At 54.4% G+C, this 12,750-nt stretch overlaps 6 protein-coding genes across 6 annotated transcripts; 4 read left to right on the forward strand and 2 right to left on the reverse strand.

Moving 5' to 3' along the window:
* The first annotated feature begins 343 nt into the window (after positions 1 to 343).
* On the forward strand, positions 344 to 2,248 carry EV422DRAFT_384165 (actin family). The gene is made up of 7 exons (XM_053066802.1): positions 344 to 563; positions 655 to 1,054; positions 1,123 to 1,345; positions 1,415 to 1,478; positions 1,544 to 1,646; positions 1,708 to 1,883; positions 1,955 to 2,248. Exons 1-7 carry the CDS (start codon positions 522 to 524, stop codon positions 2,126 to 2,128), a joined length of 1,182 nt encoding a protein of 393 aa, XP_052927102.1. The 5' UTR covers positions 344 to 521; the 3' UTR covers positions 2,129 to 2,248.
* Positions 2,249 to 2,474: 226 nt separating this feature from the next.
* Positions 2,475 to 2,824, reverse strand: EV422DRAFT_488074 (uncharacterized protein; the record flags this gene model as incomplete). The annotated part of the gene is made up of 2 exons (XM_053067411.1): positions 2,475 to 2,525; positions 2,600 to 2,824. Coding segments are annotated over 2 exons (276 nt in total), but the record flags the coding sequence as incomplete, so codon positions are not given.
* Positions 2,825 to 3,146: 322 nt separating this feature from the next.
* EV422DRAFT_522670 (uncharacterized protein) lies at positions 3,147 to 4,833 on the forward strand. Its single transcript, XM_053069844.1, has one exon. It carries the CDS (start codon positions 3,312 to 3,314, stop codon positions 4,776 to 4,778), a length of 1,467 nt encoding a protein of 488 aa, XP_052927104.1. The 5' UTR covers positions 3,147 to 3,311; the 3' UTR covers positions 4,779 to 4,833.
* Positions 4,834 to 4,873: 40 nt separating this feature from the next.
* On the reverse strand, positions 4,874 to 6,666 carry EV422DRAFT_384297 (uncharacterized protein). The gene is made up of 2 exons (XM_053066804.1): positions 5,279 to 6,666; positions 4,874 to 5,203 (listed from the first exon to the last, which is right to left on the reverse strand). Exons 1-2 carry the CDS (start codon positions 6,506 to 6,508, stop codon positions 4,970 to 4,972), a joined length of 1,464 nt encoding a protein of 487 aa, XP_052927105.1. The 5' UTR covers positions 6,509 to 6,666; the 3' UTR covers positions 4,874 to 4,969.
* A 419-nt stretch (positions 6,667 to 7,085) lies between these two features.
* Positions 7,086 to 8,328, forward strand: EV422DRAFT_565792 (ClpP/crotonase-like domain-containing protein; the record flags this gene model as incomplete). Its single annotated transcript, XM_053072365.1, has 2 exons — positions 7,086 to 7,524; positions 7,616 to 8,328. 2 exons carry the CDS (start codon positions 7,086 to 7,088, stop codon positions 8,326 to 8,328), a joined length of 1,152 nt encoding a protein of 383 aa, XP_052927106.1.
* A 1,608-nt stretch (positions 8,329 to 9,936) lies between these two features.
* On the forward strand, positions 9,937 to 12,645 carry EV422DRAFT_522678 (SDA1-domain-containing protein). Its single transcript, XM_053069845.1, has 3 exons — positions 9,937 to 11,961; positions 12,043 to 12,188; positions 12,263 to 12,645. Exons 1-3 carry the CDS (start codon positions 10,105 to 10,107, stop codon positions 12,543 to 12,545), a joined length of 2,286 nt encoding a protein of 761 aa, XP_052927107.1. The 5' UTR covers positions 9,937 to 10,104; the 3' UTR covers positions 12,546 to 12,645.
* Positions 12,646 to 12,750: the final 105 nt, after the last annotated feature.

The following is a 12,750-nucleotide window of genomic DNA, read 5'->3' on the forward strand; positions in this document are numbered from 1 at the left end:
ACACTTGCTTAGCGGGCTCTGCGGCAGACCGTTTTGTAATCATATCAACGGAGGCTTACAAGCCATCCATACTTTTTAAAGTCACCGCCTGCGATAGATTTTTTTGTTCACCTTTTGTATCTGCTACTTTCCTACCTAATGAATGTTACTGGACACTGCGTATTTATCTTGACTACATTATAATTGACGACCATGGCTCTTCGAGAGTGTAATGCCTGAGTGAGGGAAACTGGATTGACGGGTTTCACCGACCGACGCCACTTGAGAACACGCAAACTGCGCTCCTCGTTAAAAAACCGCTGCTCACACCCGACCGCCACTTGCCCATCATGACACGGCACAACGAACACCACCTTACGCCCAACTGCAACACAACGACGCAATCGGCGGTCTTGGCAGTGTCTTGGCAGCACCGATTACAACGCCCGACGAACCACATATAAACCCTTTCGGAGCTCGGCGTCCGGCTTCGCTATCCTTCCGTTTCTACCCACCCTCACTCACGTCACGAGCGTCCAAAAATGCCAACGAAAGAAGTCATCGTTTGCGATAACGGAACTGGGGTGCGTAGGATGGCCGCTCCATCGTCGGGGATATCCCGAGTGTTCATGTGACATAGAAAAACTGACCGCCTCTAACTTTCCCCACCATCAGTTCGTCAAATGCGGCTACGCCGGCGAACACTTCCCCGAAGCGACGTTCCCCGCGGTCGTCGGGCGGCCCATCCTCCGTTCTGAAGAACGCATCGGCGATGTCGTACTCAAAGACATCATGGTCGGCGACGAAGCGGCTGCGCTCCGCAGCATGCTGCAGATGACGTACCCGATGGAGAACGGGATCGTGCGCAACTGGGACGACATGCACCACCTGTGGGACTACACGTTTCGCGAGAAGCTGAAGATTGAGAACTTTGCGGATCACAAGATCTTGTTGACCGAGCCGGCCATGAACCCGAAAAGGAATAGGGAGCTGATGTGTGAGGCTATGTTTGAGCAGTATGGGTTCAATGGGGTGTACGTCGCGATTCAGGCGGTTTTGACGCTATATGCTCAAGGTTTGTGGTTTGCCGTACGAAAAAGGGCAGTGACGATACACTGCTAATCGTTCGTGCTTCCTGAACAGGACTGCAAACCGGTGCCGTCGTCGACTCTGGGGATGGTGTCACGCACATCGTTCCCGTATATGACGGTTACGCGCTTCCTCACCTCACTCGCCGTCTCGACGTCGCGGGACGGGATATCACCCGGTACCTCATCAAACTGTTACTCCTGCGCGGTTACGCCTTCAACAGGACAGCAGATTTCGAGACGGTGCGCGAGCTGAAGGAGAAAGTGTGCTACATTGGGTGAGTCCGTGATTTGAGGATGAGATATCCATGCTTTGCGGTGATTAATGGGAATATCGGGCTATGTAGATACGACCTGGATCTGGAGCAAAAGCTAGCCAACGAGACGACGGTGCTCATGGAGGAGTACACCGTAAGTGGGAATCTTGAATATGAAATACGTGTATTGGACTGCATTCTGACCCATGTTTCTCGAAGCTGCCTGACGGACGCGTAATCAAGGTCGGATCTGAAAGGTTCCAGGCACCCGAGGCACTCTTCTCCCCACATCTCGTCGATGTCGAATCGCCCGGTGTAGCTGGTGAGTTACATCATTTCCCATCGCCTCTCTACAAAATACCGCTTTAACTTGTTTTCTGCAGAATTACTCTTCAACACCATCAACGCAGCGGATATGGACGTCCGCCCCGAACTCTACAAACACATCGTCCTATCCGGCGGAACCTCCATGTACCCTGGCCTGCCAAGTCGTCTCGAGAAGGAGATGAAGCAGCTTTACCTCGAACGCGTATTGAAGGGTGACACCTCCCGGTTGAGCGTAAGTACTTATTCCCGCTTTCCCGTTCGTTGTGGGACCTGCCTAACTTTCACATATCCCCACCACAACAGAAATTCAAAATCCAAGTCGAAGACCCCCCAAGACGTAAACACGCCGTCTTCTTGGGAGGTTCCGTCTTGGGAGACATCATGAAGAACAGGGAATCCTTCTGGGTGACAAAGGCGGAATGGGACGAGCAGGGTGTCCGGTCGTTGGCCAAACTGGGACCTCGAGGATCCGCTTGATGATTCTCGCAAAAACACGTGTGTATATAGAGACTAGCAATTTGAAGAGATTTGGCATCTGAAGCGACCTAGTCTGTGGTTGCTACATGTACAGCTGCCGTTCGGGAGCAATGAGAGAAGCGGTCGCGAACTATGACGTTTGCGGCAGCCCTTCCCGGTTGCTGACTCGACGCCCACGATCCTTCTGAAGTGTTCATCACATTCTATTGGCGGCGGATTGGAGAGATTTCGTTTCGGCCCATGTCCACTGAGTTTCTAAATCTACTCGCACTAAATCTCGATCCTATCGCCGTGGTATACGCAGGTTCCGCCCAAGCAACTGAGAAAAGTTCAATATCCGGAACTTCCACGCCGCGGCGGCACCCATGCAAGCCAACACGTTTCCTGCCACGCACATCTATCGTGATAGTAAGATAAATGGTCAGCCCTAACCCTCTCTGCCAACCGCTATTTCCAAAACATTCTACTAACCATGTAGGGCTCCTTAAACGACTGCTTAACAGTCTTATGCCGAAACGTCTTCATCGCCCACATCCCACCGACCCACCCTCCCAGAAGCGCACTGAACTGCAACTGCTTCTCCGGCACCCGCCACCCTCTCCGTTGCGCCTGCTGCTTGTCGTACCAGAAGAGACCCACGGAGCCGGCGTTGACGACGGCAAAGTAGCCGCCAAGGATGTAGAGGAGGGTTTTTGGGGGGAGATCGTTTTGGGGTTGGGGATGGGGGTGGGACTGATTTGGGGGTGGTTGGTAGGCTTGTTGCTGGCTTGTTTGAGGTGGTTGTTGTTGGCGGGGTGGACGGCGGGGTTTGTTGTAGGAACGGTGTGGAATGCGGCAATAGTTAGGCCGCGGAGGGAGAGCCGCTGCCCGTATGGCCTTCAACGCTCGCAGGGATAACATACTGGAAGGTGGAGGCGGCGATTCCTGTGGAAATGCAGCGAAATGCCAATCAGAGGCTGGCAAACTGTGCTTGGGCGGAGAAGCGGTGGGAAAAAACGCGTCGGCATCAAAAGGAGCAAAAGGTGTTCCCAAGGCGGACATTAGGGCCAGCGCTTTCCATTTCCTCGCTAGATCTACACCATCCTCGCAATCACCTTTCGAAGTCACCATAGGTACAGTAGATCGCAGTCCTTCTGTAGTCAGTACCCAACCTGTTCAACGAGGTCCGTTCATTACCGGCAAAATGCTTCAGCGTGTTCCGAAGGTTTGGCCAAGAATCTTCCCCAGATGGAAGGTGGAAGCTCGCTGCGTACGTTGCAGGAATATCACACCTGGAAGGACTCTTTGGACAACCGCCACGTCGAGCTCTTCCTCCCTGGAAGATGCCGTCAGGAGTTGCATAACAGCTCTCGAAAACCGCCACACCGCCAAACCCGCAAGTTTATCCACCAACATTTCGGAAACAGGACCGCCCGCCCAAACGAAGCCGCCGGCACTATGCATCGTGCTCGCCACAACTCACTATCCAAAGCACCACCTTGAAAGTCTCGGCGAGGTGGTTTCTCGAGTCCTCGGGCCTCGTGCCCTGATCGGTGCAGTTGTCGACCTCGTCGGGCGAAAAGGCGAATTAAACGGCCCAGGACTGAATATAACCGTGATGGAAGACGACGAAGCAGCTCAAGTAGTCACGTACCGAACAGACGAGGATTCCGTTCGGCACGTCAAGCAGAAATCGGTCGGACGGTGGCCGGATCTCATGCGCAGCCGCGGGTCCGCTGTGGATGACGGGGAGAACGGCGCGGAAGGGTTCGACTGGAAGCGGTTTACCACCGTTTCGATGGGGGGTGGGAACGTGCCATTGCCAGATGAGCTGGAGGCCGTGCGGCACTCTGAACCGCCAGTCTTCTTGACGTTTTCCGATCGGGAACCGCACCAGTTCCTGCAGACTTTGGACAGGACCTTCCCCAAGGCTGTTAAAGTGGGTCTCATTGGCGCAATGACCCCTTTCGCTACCGGCCGACCTCACACGCTGTATTATAATGACAAAGTGTACTCGGGAGGGGTCATTGGCGCCGCGTTGCTTTCGAAATCGCTGCAACCCATAGCAAGCACAGGGTACACTGATTTGGAGGATATCGGCGAGCCTACTGTGATAACCAACGCACGCGGAAACATCATTCTGGCTCTTGATGGGACAAACGCCGCAAAGGAGCTGCTCGGGTTCATGAAGGATCGCGAGATGAACAAGCATGTTTCCGCTGAGAAGCAGCTGTATGTACGAGTGGAGGATGGGAAGGGGTCGACGGTGTGCCGGGTGACTGGTGGAGACCCTACGAAGGGGACGTTGGCGTTGGATACGGTCAAGGACTTGGAATCTGGGATGGTTGTTCGGTTTCTACATTACGTGGGTGGGAAGGTAAAACCCTTCACTGCCGGGACGGGCGTGCAGGATACGGACCTCCAGTTTCGGTGCACGAATGCGGACAGAGCGGAGTCGACGGCTGTCACCTCACCTGCCGCAATTCCAAATGCTGCGGCTACTCTGGGTACAAGTATATATGCCGGGACCGATGGTGGGTTTGTGCTGGGCAGACCAGCTTCGGCGGGACGCGCCGCGGATGCCGGACCTTTGAATGCGGTTCAAGGCTCTTTGGTATGCGATGTACCTGGCTCAGAACTCCACTTATGCATAGATCAACGTACAACATAGATACACATTTGATCAACTTGGCGTATTCGCGAACGGACGCATGCATATATTCGGCAGATCCTTTTGGTTTCAATTCTATTAAAAGATAATTTGTGCCATTTGCCATCTCAGTTAGGAGAAAGGAGCCACTGGTTTACGTTTGCGCTATGATTTGTCTGTGTTGCATATGCTTGTGGGACGGGTTCTTCTTTCTAACCACCTCCCCGTTGAAGTGGCGCTCGTGTCGCCATCTCCACGGCAGACTTCACACCTTTCGACCAAGCTGACCGCGACGTAGACGACGGGAAGGAGAGGACAATATATCTCCCACTCACGAGTCGTATGCACAAAATGTCCGGTCTGCTCGAGCCGTACCCGGTCCGAGGCGGCGTAACGCTGGAATACCGTAGACTCAGGACCTGTACTGGAGGTGTATTGCTCTTCCGCTGCAAAGATGTTCATACATAAGTGAGAAATTGAGAAATGGAAGCATGTTCTGGATGTGCGCTAAGAGAACTCACCTGGTACGCAGTCTCCCCATTCGCCGCACGAACCTTCACGACATCATACAGCACAAGTTTCCACCCATCCTCCGGTACCAATTCTATCCACACCTTCTTCCACGGCGTCTCCTTCCACCCCTTTCCCGTGAACAAACTCGAAATCTTTGCACGCGAGCCAAAGGAGGGGTCCATGCCGGGTTCCCATTCTTCGCGGAGTTCCACCCAGGTCGGTTCGGGGTGGAGTGGGTTGCGGGCGGGTGCGTGGCTGAGGGTGGGATACTCGATGGGTGCGGTGGAGAGATTGGTGCTTGATCGGGGGAAGTAGGGAGATCCATTGCCGCTTGGGCCAGGGCCAGGACCGGGACCTGGACTTGGTGGCCCATTGTTATTACCATTGCCGCTGCTTTCTGCTACTTTCGTTCCCACCTCCGGCTCAAGCGGAACAATCGCTTCGAGCTTTTCTGCCTGTTCATCTTCCGCGTCTGGATACGAACGGACCTCCACATCCGAAGCGTGCCCCCGCGTTTCCGCAAATCTCAGCCGCCAGTCTGGACTGTTGAGATGTGTATGCCGAGGTGGTTTTGCTGGGCCTTTCACTGCACCTTCTGGCGGCGCGGACGGCTCACTCTCGCGCGATCCAGTGGAAATGTCGGAATAGCATCGGCGGTGTAATGCAGGTTGCGGCGATTCTGTAGGAGCGTCGGTATCGGCACCTTCGATGGGTGTGACCTGTATCGCGGGAGCCTGCGGTTCTCCAGCTGTGACATTTGGCAGACTTGGCGTCTCGCTAACGGTTCGCCGTTTCTCACTAGCTGCAACGCCAGAATGCGCAACTTTTGGCGTGAATTCCGCATTATACGGCGGCGGGGGCTGGTCGATGGGTACGGTATCACCAAACGCCTCGCGATACTTATCGTTCCTAGGCGGCAGCTGAGGCGCATCGTCCACACCCACAGCCGCGAGTCTCAGCGCTATCCCGTCGACTTCCTCCTGGCCCCCATCATGACTGGTATGTGTCTCCATCTCTTCCTCCGGCGGCCAAGTCGACGGTACGCTTGGGGCACGAGAGAGTATCTCTTCCACCTCTTTTGGCCGGCGTCGTACTGGCGGTCCCTGTTCGTGCTGCTGGGATGGCTGAAGGTCGGTCGCTGATGTTGCAACGAGGCTTCTGGTTGAACCTGCGTTCGAGGCTTCCCCTCGTTTTCCGTTATTCTGCGTTCGGCGGGGAGGCAACCTTGGCGCTTCCATCTTTCCCTTCTTTTCACGGTTTTACAGACAGAATGCGGGAGTAGTAATTTGATATACTCAGAATTCTCTCAGTTATCCCCTATAGAATTCTGGGCTGCACTCATATGGGACGTCGCATTCCGTCACCATCTTCAGACCTGTTGGCCACGCTCGGCGCCAAGCTTGCCATCTGTAAACACAACCTTAACTGAAATTGGGATGAGGTCTGGGTCCAGGGGACCTGCTACCCGATTCTGCAGACAGCACAGTTTGCGAGTTCCTGTTGAGAAGCGGGAGCAGATGCCTCCCTTGGAGACTACAGTACGTAGCCTAACTAATGTATGTATGTAGCTCTACAGAACGTGTCCGTCTTCGATTGCGGCGGCCGTCGTGGAAAGAAGAGGCCGTCGTGGAAAGAGGTGTCGACTTTGTTTCCGTGGACCCATCTGGCCTCTTGGCCTTCTTGGCGGACGCGCAATGGAGCACCTCCTTGTGGACAAGCACCAACGGCCGGGCTATAAGAAGAGGCGCTGGCCCCCGCTCGCCCTTCAATGGCATCTCGTCGTGGGTAATATACAGTAAGTATCAGCCTCAAGCCATGACCGTCTCAGAGACCGCCGTCCCGGCCACCGCCGAGAAGCCAGCCTTCGTTGGCTCCCCGGCCGCCGTGCAGTCGATCATCCAAAACATCATCACGCACCTCGAAACCAAATACTGCGTCCCTTCGGAAGGCAACGCCATCGCCGCCGGCCTCCGTGCCAAAGATAACGGCGAATTCCCCTACTCTCACAACCAATCCCTTCCACTCCTTGCCGATCTACTCAACGAGGAGCTCGCAAGGCTGTCAAATGATAAGCACCTGCAGGTCGTTGTACGCGATGAGGAGATACTGAACCCGAAGCCGGAGCCTACTGAGGAGAAGAGGGAACAGATCACGCATGCCGTGGTGAATGAGGGAAGTGGGGAAGATTGGGCGGAGGATTATCTCAATTTCAATAACGGAGTGACGGAGGTGCGGGTGTTGGATGGGAACATTGGTATGTTCAATTGCACGAGTAATATTTGCTCTAGACGCATTTTGGGCTCGATCTTACGCATTTTGGTTTCCGGCCCCCTTCTCCTCTCAAGGGTATCTGCGCATAGACCTCTTCCCCGGCAGCCATCTGCTCGGCGATACCTACGCTGCAGCCTTCCAACTCCTCAGCAACACCCTCGGCCTCATCATCGACATGCGTTTCAACGGCGGCGGCGACGAAAACTCCCCCGACCTCCTCCTCTCCTACCTGATGCCACCCTCCCGGCTCCCCACCGTCTCCATGCGCGATCGCACCACCAACACTACCACCACAGGCCATCTTTACTCCGTCGTCCCCGGCAAACGCTACGGTGCTGACAGGCCTGTGTGGGTCCTCACTAGCGCGCGCACCTTCAGCGCCGCCGAGCATTTCACCTTCTGTGCCAAAGCATCCGGCCGCGCGACAATCGTCGGCGAGAACACCGCAGGCGGGGGGCGGTCGGGTAATTATGAGTGGATCCACCCGCGCATGGATATCTTCATCCCGAGCTCTGTCACGTGGGGAGAGTTGCGGGGTCCGTTGAAGGGGAAGGATTGGGAGGGTGTTGGGGTTGCGCCGGATGTGGCGTGTACGGCGGCTGAGGCGATGGATGTGGCGTGGAAGGCGGGGTTGGAGGTTAGCATCCCGGCGTTGGAGAGCGGTGGTGGGAAGAGTTGGTTGAAGGGGAGGAATGTGAATAAGGCAAAGGCGGCTTTGAAGAAGATCGAGGAGGCTGCTGCTGCCGCTGCCGCTGGTCGAGTTGACCTCCCGGTGGAAGCTCAATGAAGCGTAGTTGAAACATACAGTAGACCCTAGATCTAGAATAAAAGAGGGACGGCGTAGTTTGTATACTTCTGACCCAAGATACGGCGAGGTGAATAAGGGTCCGAAGTACGGAGGGGAAAATGGAGAGGTACCCAAGCAGTATATAGATTTGAGATGTCTCAGTCCGAAACAGCGGCTTCAAGTGTCGAACCAGGCGTACATTCACCACCGCATGTCATTGGACGTGCTGTTCACACATTATTGGGAATCCAAGAGTGTTTACTGCATATGCTAGAATGACCAGGGCTTCACGGGTCTTCGGTACAGTAAGAGCCAGCGAGAACGGCAAATTGTGTTTACACATGACGCACCTCCAAGTTTAAGCTTATTTGCGGTGGGGCAGGCGAATACGAGCCATATAAAAGGCCCGCCGAGCAGCGGAAAGCGTCAGCTTCAACGTTTTCTGCGTCAGTCTCTTCTCGACATATCGTCCCTCTGTCGCAATACCAACACAGCAAGTCAATCGCTACCACATTTTCACTCCACTGTCCTGTACGAAACAAGTTAGCCGAAAAGCTCACCGAGACACTGCCCCATAGCCTGCAAAGCTCATATCCAAATATGCTACCGTCACACCACGACCGGCCAAAGGACCAACGCGGCTCGTTAAGCAACCTCGCGACTGGCGGTCCCCAGTTCTCGCGATACGGGTCCTTCAGCGGCCCCACTAGCCCGTTCGGCCGCAGCTCGGCCCATATTGGCGATCCAGAGGCTGGTGTCGAGGGGGGTCCCGGAGACCATTTGCGCCGTCGAGGGTCTATGTTTCAGACGTTTAGTGAGGAGTTGAAGAAGAGCTGGACTAGTTTGGGGAATCTTACGGTTTGTTTTGGTGGAGATTGTTTGATGAAGCGGAAACATGTCTTTGAACTTCTTTTCTTCTCATGAATCCAGGTCCAAGCGGCAAGTGCGTTCCTAAACGCACATCCAGCCCAACCCAAAAGCGAAACAGAGGAGGCATCAGGATCAACATACGCCGCGTACGACGAGGAGTCTGGAGCAGGCGAGCCATCCGACAGCCGCGGCGGACTTTCGCAGCAACCAGACCAGGTCCATTTCCCCGGCGGACTCCGTGCATATCGCACGACCTCACAGGAGGCGGTCGGCGTGGATAAGAGGTTTATTCCGCGAAATGCGGGCTGGAATGCGGGACCGAAGAACATTGATAGGACGCAGAGTGGGATTCTACCTTCGTACGGTCCATAGAGACTGAGAGAAACTAACGACTGGCTTTGAGCTCTAGATCAGTTCAGGTTGCTGTAGCTTTTCCTAGTCGTTTCTGTTGTAGCAAGTGGAGAAGTCGTTTAAACAAACCTTTTTAGTTTTTGCATGTGCGTTGGGGCATATTTCCGGTTCATCACGTATCAAAATTCACAGACATTGCTTCACGCCTTTCAATCGTAGCGCACTCCTGCCAGCTAGTCCCTATTCCCTCTTCCTCTTCGAATGCAAGCCCCTTACATCGACGTCCTCCAGTCCCACATGTCGTTCGTGCAGATAGCACAGTAAATAGGCGGGGTTTCGCGGTGTCGATTTCTGCAGAAGTGGCGCAGGGTCGCGTGTTCTCCAGTTGCTGTGAATCGTGATCTGCAAAAGCCCGTCGATCCCAAAGACCTCCAACGGATTTCTCGGTTTTCTTCCTTTCGTTCAATCCGCTCCCAGGCTTGCAATTGCTGAACGCCCTGTTTGCAACAACCAACACAACCGCCCCACCCGCTTAGAACGCTCCAGACCGCCCCCATGGTCAAGCGAAGCAGGGCCGAGTTCCTGGCCTCAAACCTGCCGCAGCTGCAGAACCTCATGAAGAGGGACCCTCGCTCCTACGAAGAAGAATTCTCCCAGCAATGGAGGCACTACGAGAGCGAGCTCGCCATCTTCCGTCTCAAACCCGACTCGGAGGCCAAGGAGTTCGCCGACCTCATCACCTTCATATCTCACGTCTCGCAGTGTTATACCCAGCAATGTGCAGAGTTTCCCCAACAAATAATGGACCTGCTGTCCACCCACTACCAAATTCTCGAGCCGGACTTGAGGAAGACTATGGTGCAAGCCTTAGTTCTGTTAAGGAACAAGGATTTGATCTCCGCCACAAGCTTACTGTCGCTCTTCTTTACGCTGTTCCGCGCGAAGGATAAGCAGCTTCGTGCGCTGCTGCACAACCATATCGTAAACGACATTAAGAACGCTAATGCAAAGTCGAAGAACAATAAGCTCAACAAAACGCTCCAAAACTTCATGTACAACATGTTGAAGGACTCAAACGAAGTTGCTGCGAAAAAGTCTCTGGAGGTCATGATCGATTTGTATGGAAAGAACGTGTGGAACGATGCCAAGACCGTCAACGTCATCGTTGAAGCCTGTTTCTCACCGTCGCCCAAACTCTGTGCACCGGCCCTGCACTTTTTCTTGGGAACGAACGAAAAGAAGGATGAGGATGAGGATTCGGACACGGAAGCCCCGAACATCGAGTCGATTAAGCACATGATGCACGTCAATAAAAAGAAAAAGTCGAAAAAGACCGCGCTCGACAAGGCCATGGCGACCGTCAAGCGGAAAGATCGTGCCAGGGCGAGAGCGGAGATCTTCAACTTCTCCGCTCTGCATCTGGTGAACGATCCTCAGGGATTTGCCGAAAAGCTCTTCTCTCGCTTGAAGCACACGACATCAACCAATGCGTTCCGCTTCGAGCTTCGGTTGCAGATGATGAACTTGGTGTCCCGGCTGATTGGTGTGCACAAGTTGATATTGTTCGGATTCTACGAGTACGTAGTCTCGTTCCTGAAGCCACACCAGCGCGAGGTGACCGCCATATTGGCGTACGTAGCGCAAAGTTCGCACGATCTCGTGCCTCCAGACGCGCTCGCGCCTGTGGTCCAAGCGATCGCCGACAACTTTGTATGGAACAACGTCTCTTCTGAAGTCGTTACGGCTGGTCTGAACGGCTTACGTGAGATCTGCGCACGTTGTCCTCTCGCCATGTCGGAGAGTCTCCTGCAAAGCTTGATCGAGGACTACAAGAACACCAGGGAGAAAGGCCCCATGAACGCGGCCCGATCTCTCCTCGGACTCTACCGGGAAGTGAACCCGGAGATGCTGAAGAAGAAGGACCGTGGAAGGTCCGCCGCCGTTAACCTGAAGGACTTCAAGCCCGCACGATACGGAGAAGTCCTGAACGACGACGTTCTGGAGGTCGCTGATATGCTGGATCCTCGGAGAGCGAAGGCTGCGGCTAAGGAGGCCACCGCTGACAAGCAGGAGGACGGATGGGAAGGCTGGGAAGAGGCTAGTGACGAGGAAGTTGTTGACGGCGAAGACGATGAGGACAAGGAAGGCTGGGAGGACGTCTCGAGCGAAGGCGAAAAGCCTACGGGAGAAGATGGTTGGGAAGGTTGGGAAGAAGCCAGTCTGGATGGTGGGGACGAAAAGGACTCTGATGCCGAGGCTGACTCCGATGCGGAGGAAGAGGAAGAGGAGGCGGAAGAGGTTGTAGTTGAAGAGACAGAAGAGATCACAGTTGTAGAAACCACGGAGGGGGCTGCTAAGGATGCGGAACCCTCCCCACCCAAGAAGCAAAAGCTCGGCTTGGCAGCTGAAAAGGTATTTTTTTTTCTGCATTCCACGTCTGCGATTGGCAGCAACTGGGGGCAATGAGATGCTAACGTCCTAACGCTTTGCCAGATTCTCACCGACGCGGACCACCGAAAACTCCGCAAGATTCAGCAACTCAAGGCTGCCAACAAGATGGCCGGTCTGAGCTTCACCCCCGAAGACATCGATGTGAGCTCGGATGATGAGGAAGGCGACGAGGACTCGGACACCAATGGGTAAGCTTGACATATTAGTGCTTTTGATAACTGCATATCTCTACATGACAGCTAACCCCAATCCCTCCCCTCAGTGACGTGGTCGACGTCTCCCGCATCATGCGCGGCATCCGCCGGAAAGACGACTACGAAGCGCGTCTCGCGTCCATCAAGTCCGGGCGCGAAGACAAAACCTACGGTTCTCGTAAAGGCAAAGAAGAGCGGAGCAGCAAGACCAACCGCGAAAAGGCCAAGACCACCAAAGCGTTCATGATGGTGGTGCATAAGCGGAGTGTAGTGGGGAAGGCGAAGCGGTCGCTGAGGGAGAAGCAGAAGGTGCTGAGGCAGCATATCACGAAGCAGAAGAAGCAGCATTAAGGCGCATGCGGGGTCTGTTTTGAGAGTAGGGTTTAGAGCACATTTGTAAATTATGAGAATGGTTTTTTTTTATCAATCACAAGCATTACGACATTGAGCATCACCGCGACGTCATTAGTGGGAACTCCTTTGCCGACGTATGAAGTTACTGAGCAGGGTTTCCCCTATTTTAGATTCCGGAGGGGAGCTCCTTGGCGGACTTGAT

This window comes from Fimicolochytrium jonesii (assembly GCF_025526975.1).
Source record: "Fimicolochytrium jonesii strain JEL569 chromosome Unknown EV422scaffold_6, whole genome shotgun sequence".
NCBI classification, from domain to species: domain Eukaryota; kingdom Fungi; phylum Chytridiomycota; class Chytridiomycetes; order Spizellomycetales; family Powellomycetaceae; genus Fimicolochytrium; species Fimicolochytrium jonesii.

What these genes read in the sequence shown, in the direction of transcription:
- EV422DRAFT_522670 (XM_053069844.1), top strand. Translation starts at nt 3,312, where the DNA reads ATGCTTCAGCGTGTTCCGAAGGTTTGGCCAAGAATCTTCCCCAGATGG.
- EV422DRAFT_384165 (XM_053066802.1), top strand. Translation starts at nt 522, where the DNA reads ATGCCAACGAAAGAAGTCATCGTTTGCGATAACGGAACTGGG. An exon ending in TTTGACGCTATATGCTCAAG is followed by an intron (nt 1,055 to 1,122) that starts GTTTGTGGTTTG and finishes CTTCCTGAACAG; the next exon opens with GACTGCAAACCGGTGCCGTC. An exon ending in GTGACACCTCCCGGTTGAGC is followed by an intron (nt 1,884 to 1,954) that starts GTAAGTACTTAT and finishes CCACCACAACAG; the next exon opens with AAATTCAAAATCCAAGTCGA.
- EV422DRAFT_384297 (XM_053066804.1), bottom strand. Translation starts at nt 6,508, where the DNA reads ATGGAAGCGCCAAGGTTGCCTCCCCGCCGAACGCAGAATAACGGAAAA. An exon ending in ATGGGGAGACTGCGTACCAG is followed by an intron (nt 5,204 to 5,278) that starts GTGAGTTCTCTT and finishes ACATCTTTGCAG; the next exon opens with CGGAAGAGCAATACACCTCC.
- EV422DRAFT_522678 (XM_053069845.1), top strand. Translation starts at nt 10,105, where the DNA reads ATGGTCAAGCGAAGCAGGGCCGAGTTCCTGGCCTCAAACCTGCCGCAG. An exon ending in TCGGCTTGGCAGCTGAAAAG is followed by an intron (nt 11,962 to 12,042) that starts GTATTTTTTTTT and finishes ACGCTTTGCCAG; the next exon opens with ATTCTCACCGACGCGGACCA. An exon ending in GAGGACTCGGACACCAATGG is followed by an intron (nt 12,189 to 12,262) that starts GTAAGCTTGACA and finishes CCCTCCCCTCAG; the next exon opens with TGACGTGGTCGACGTCTCCC.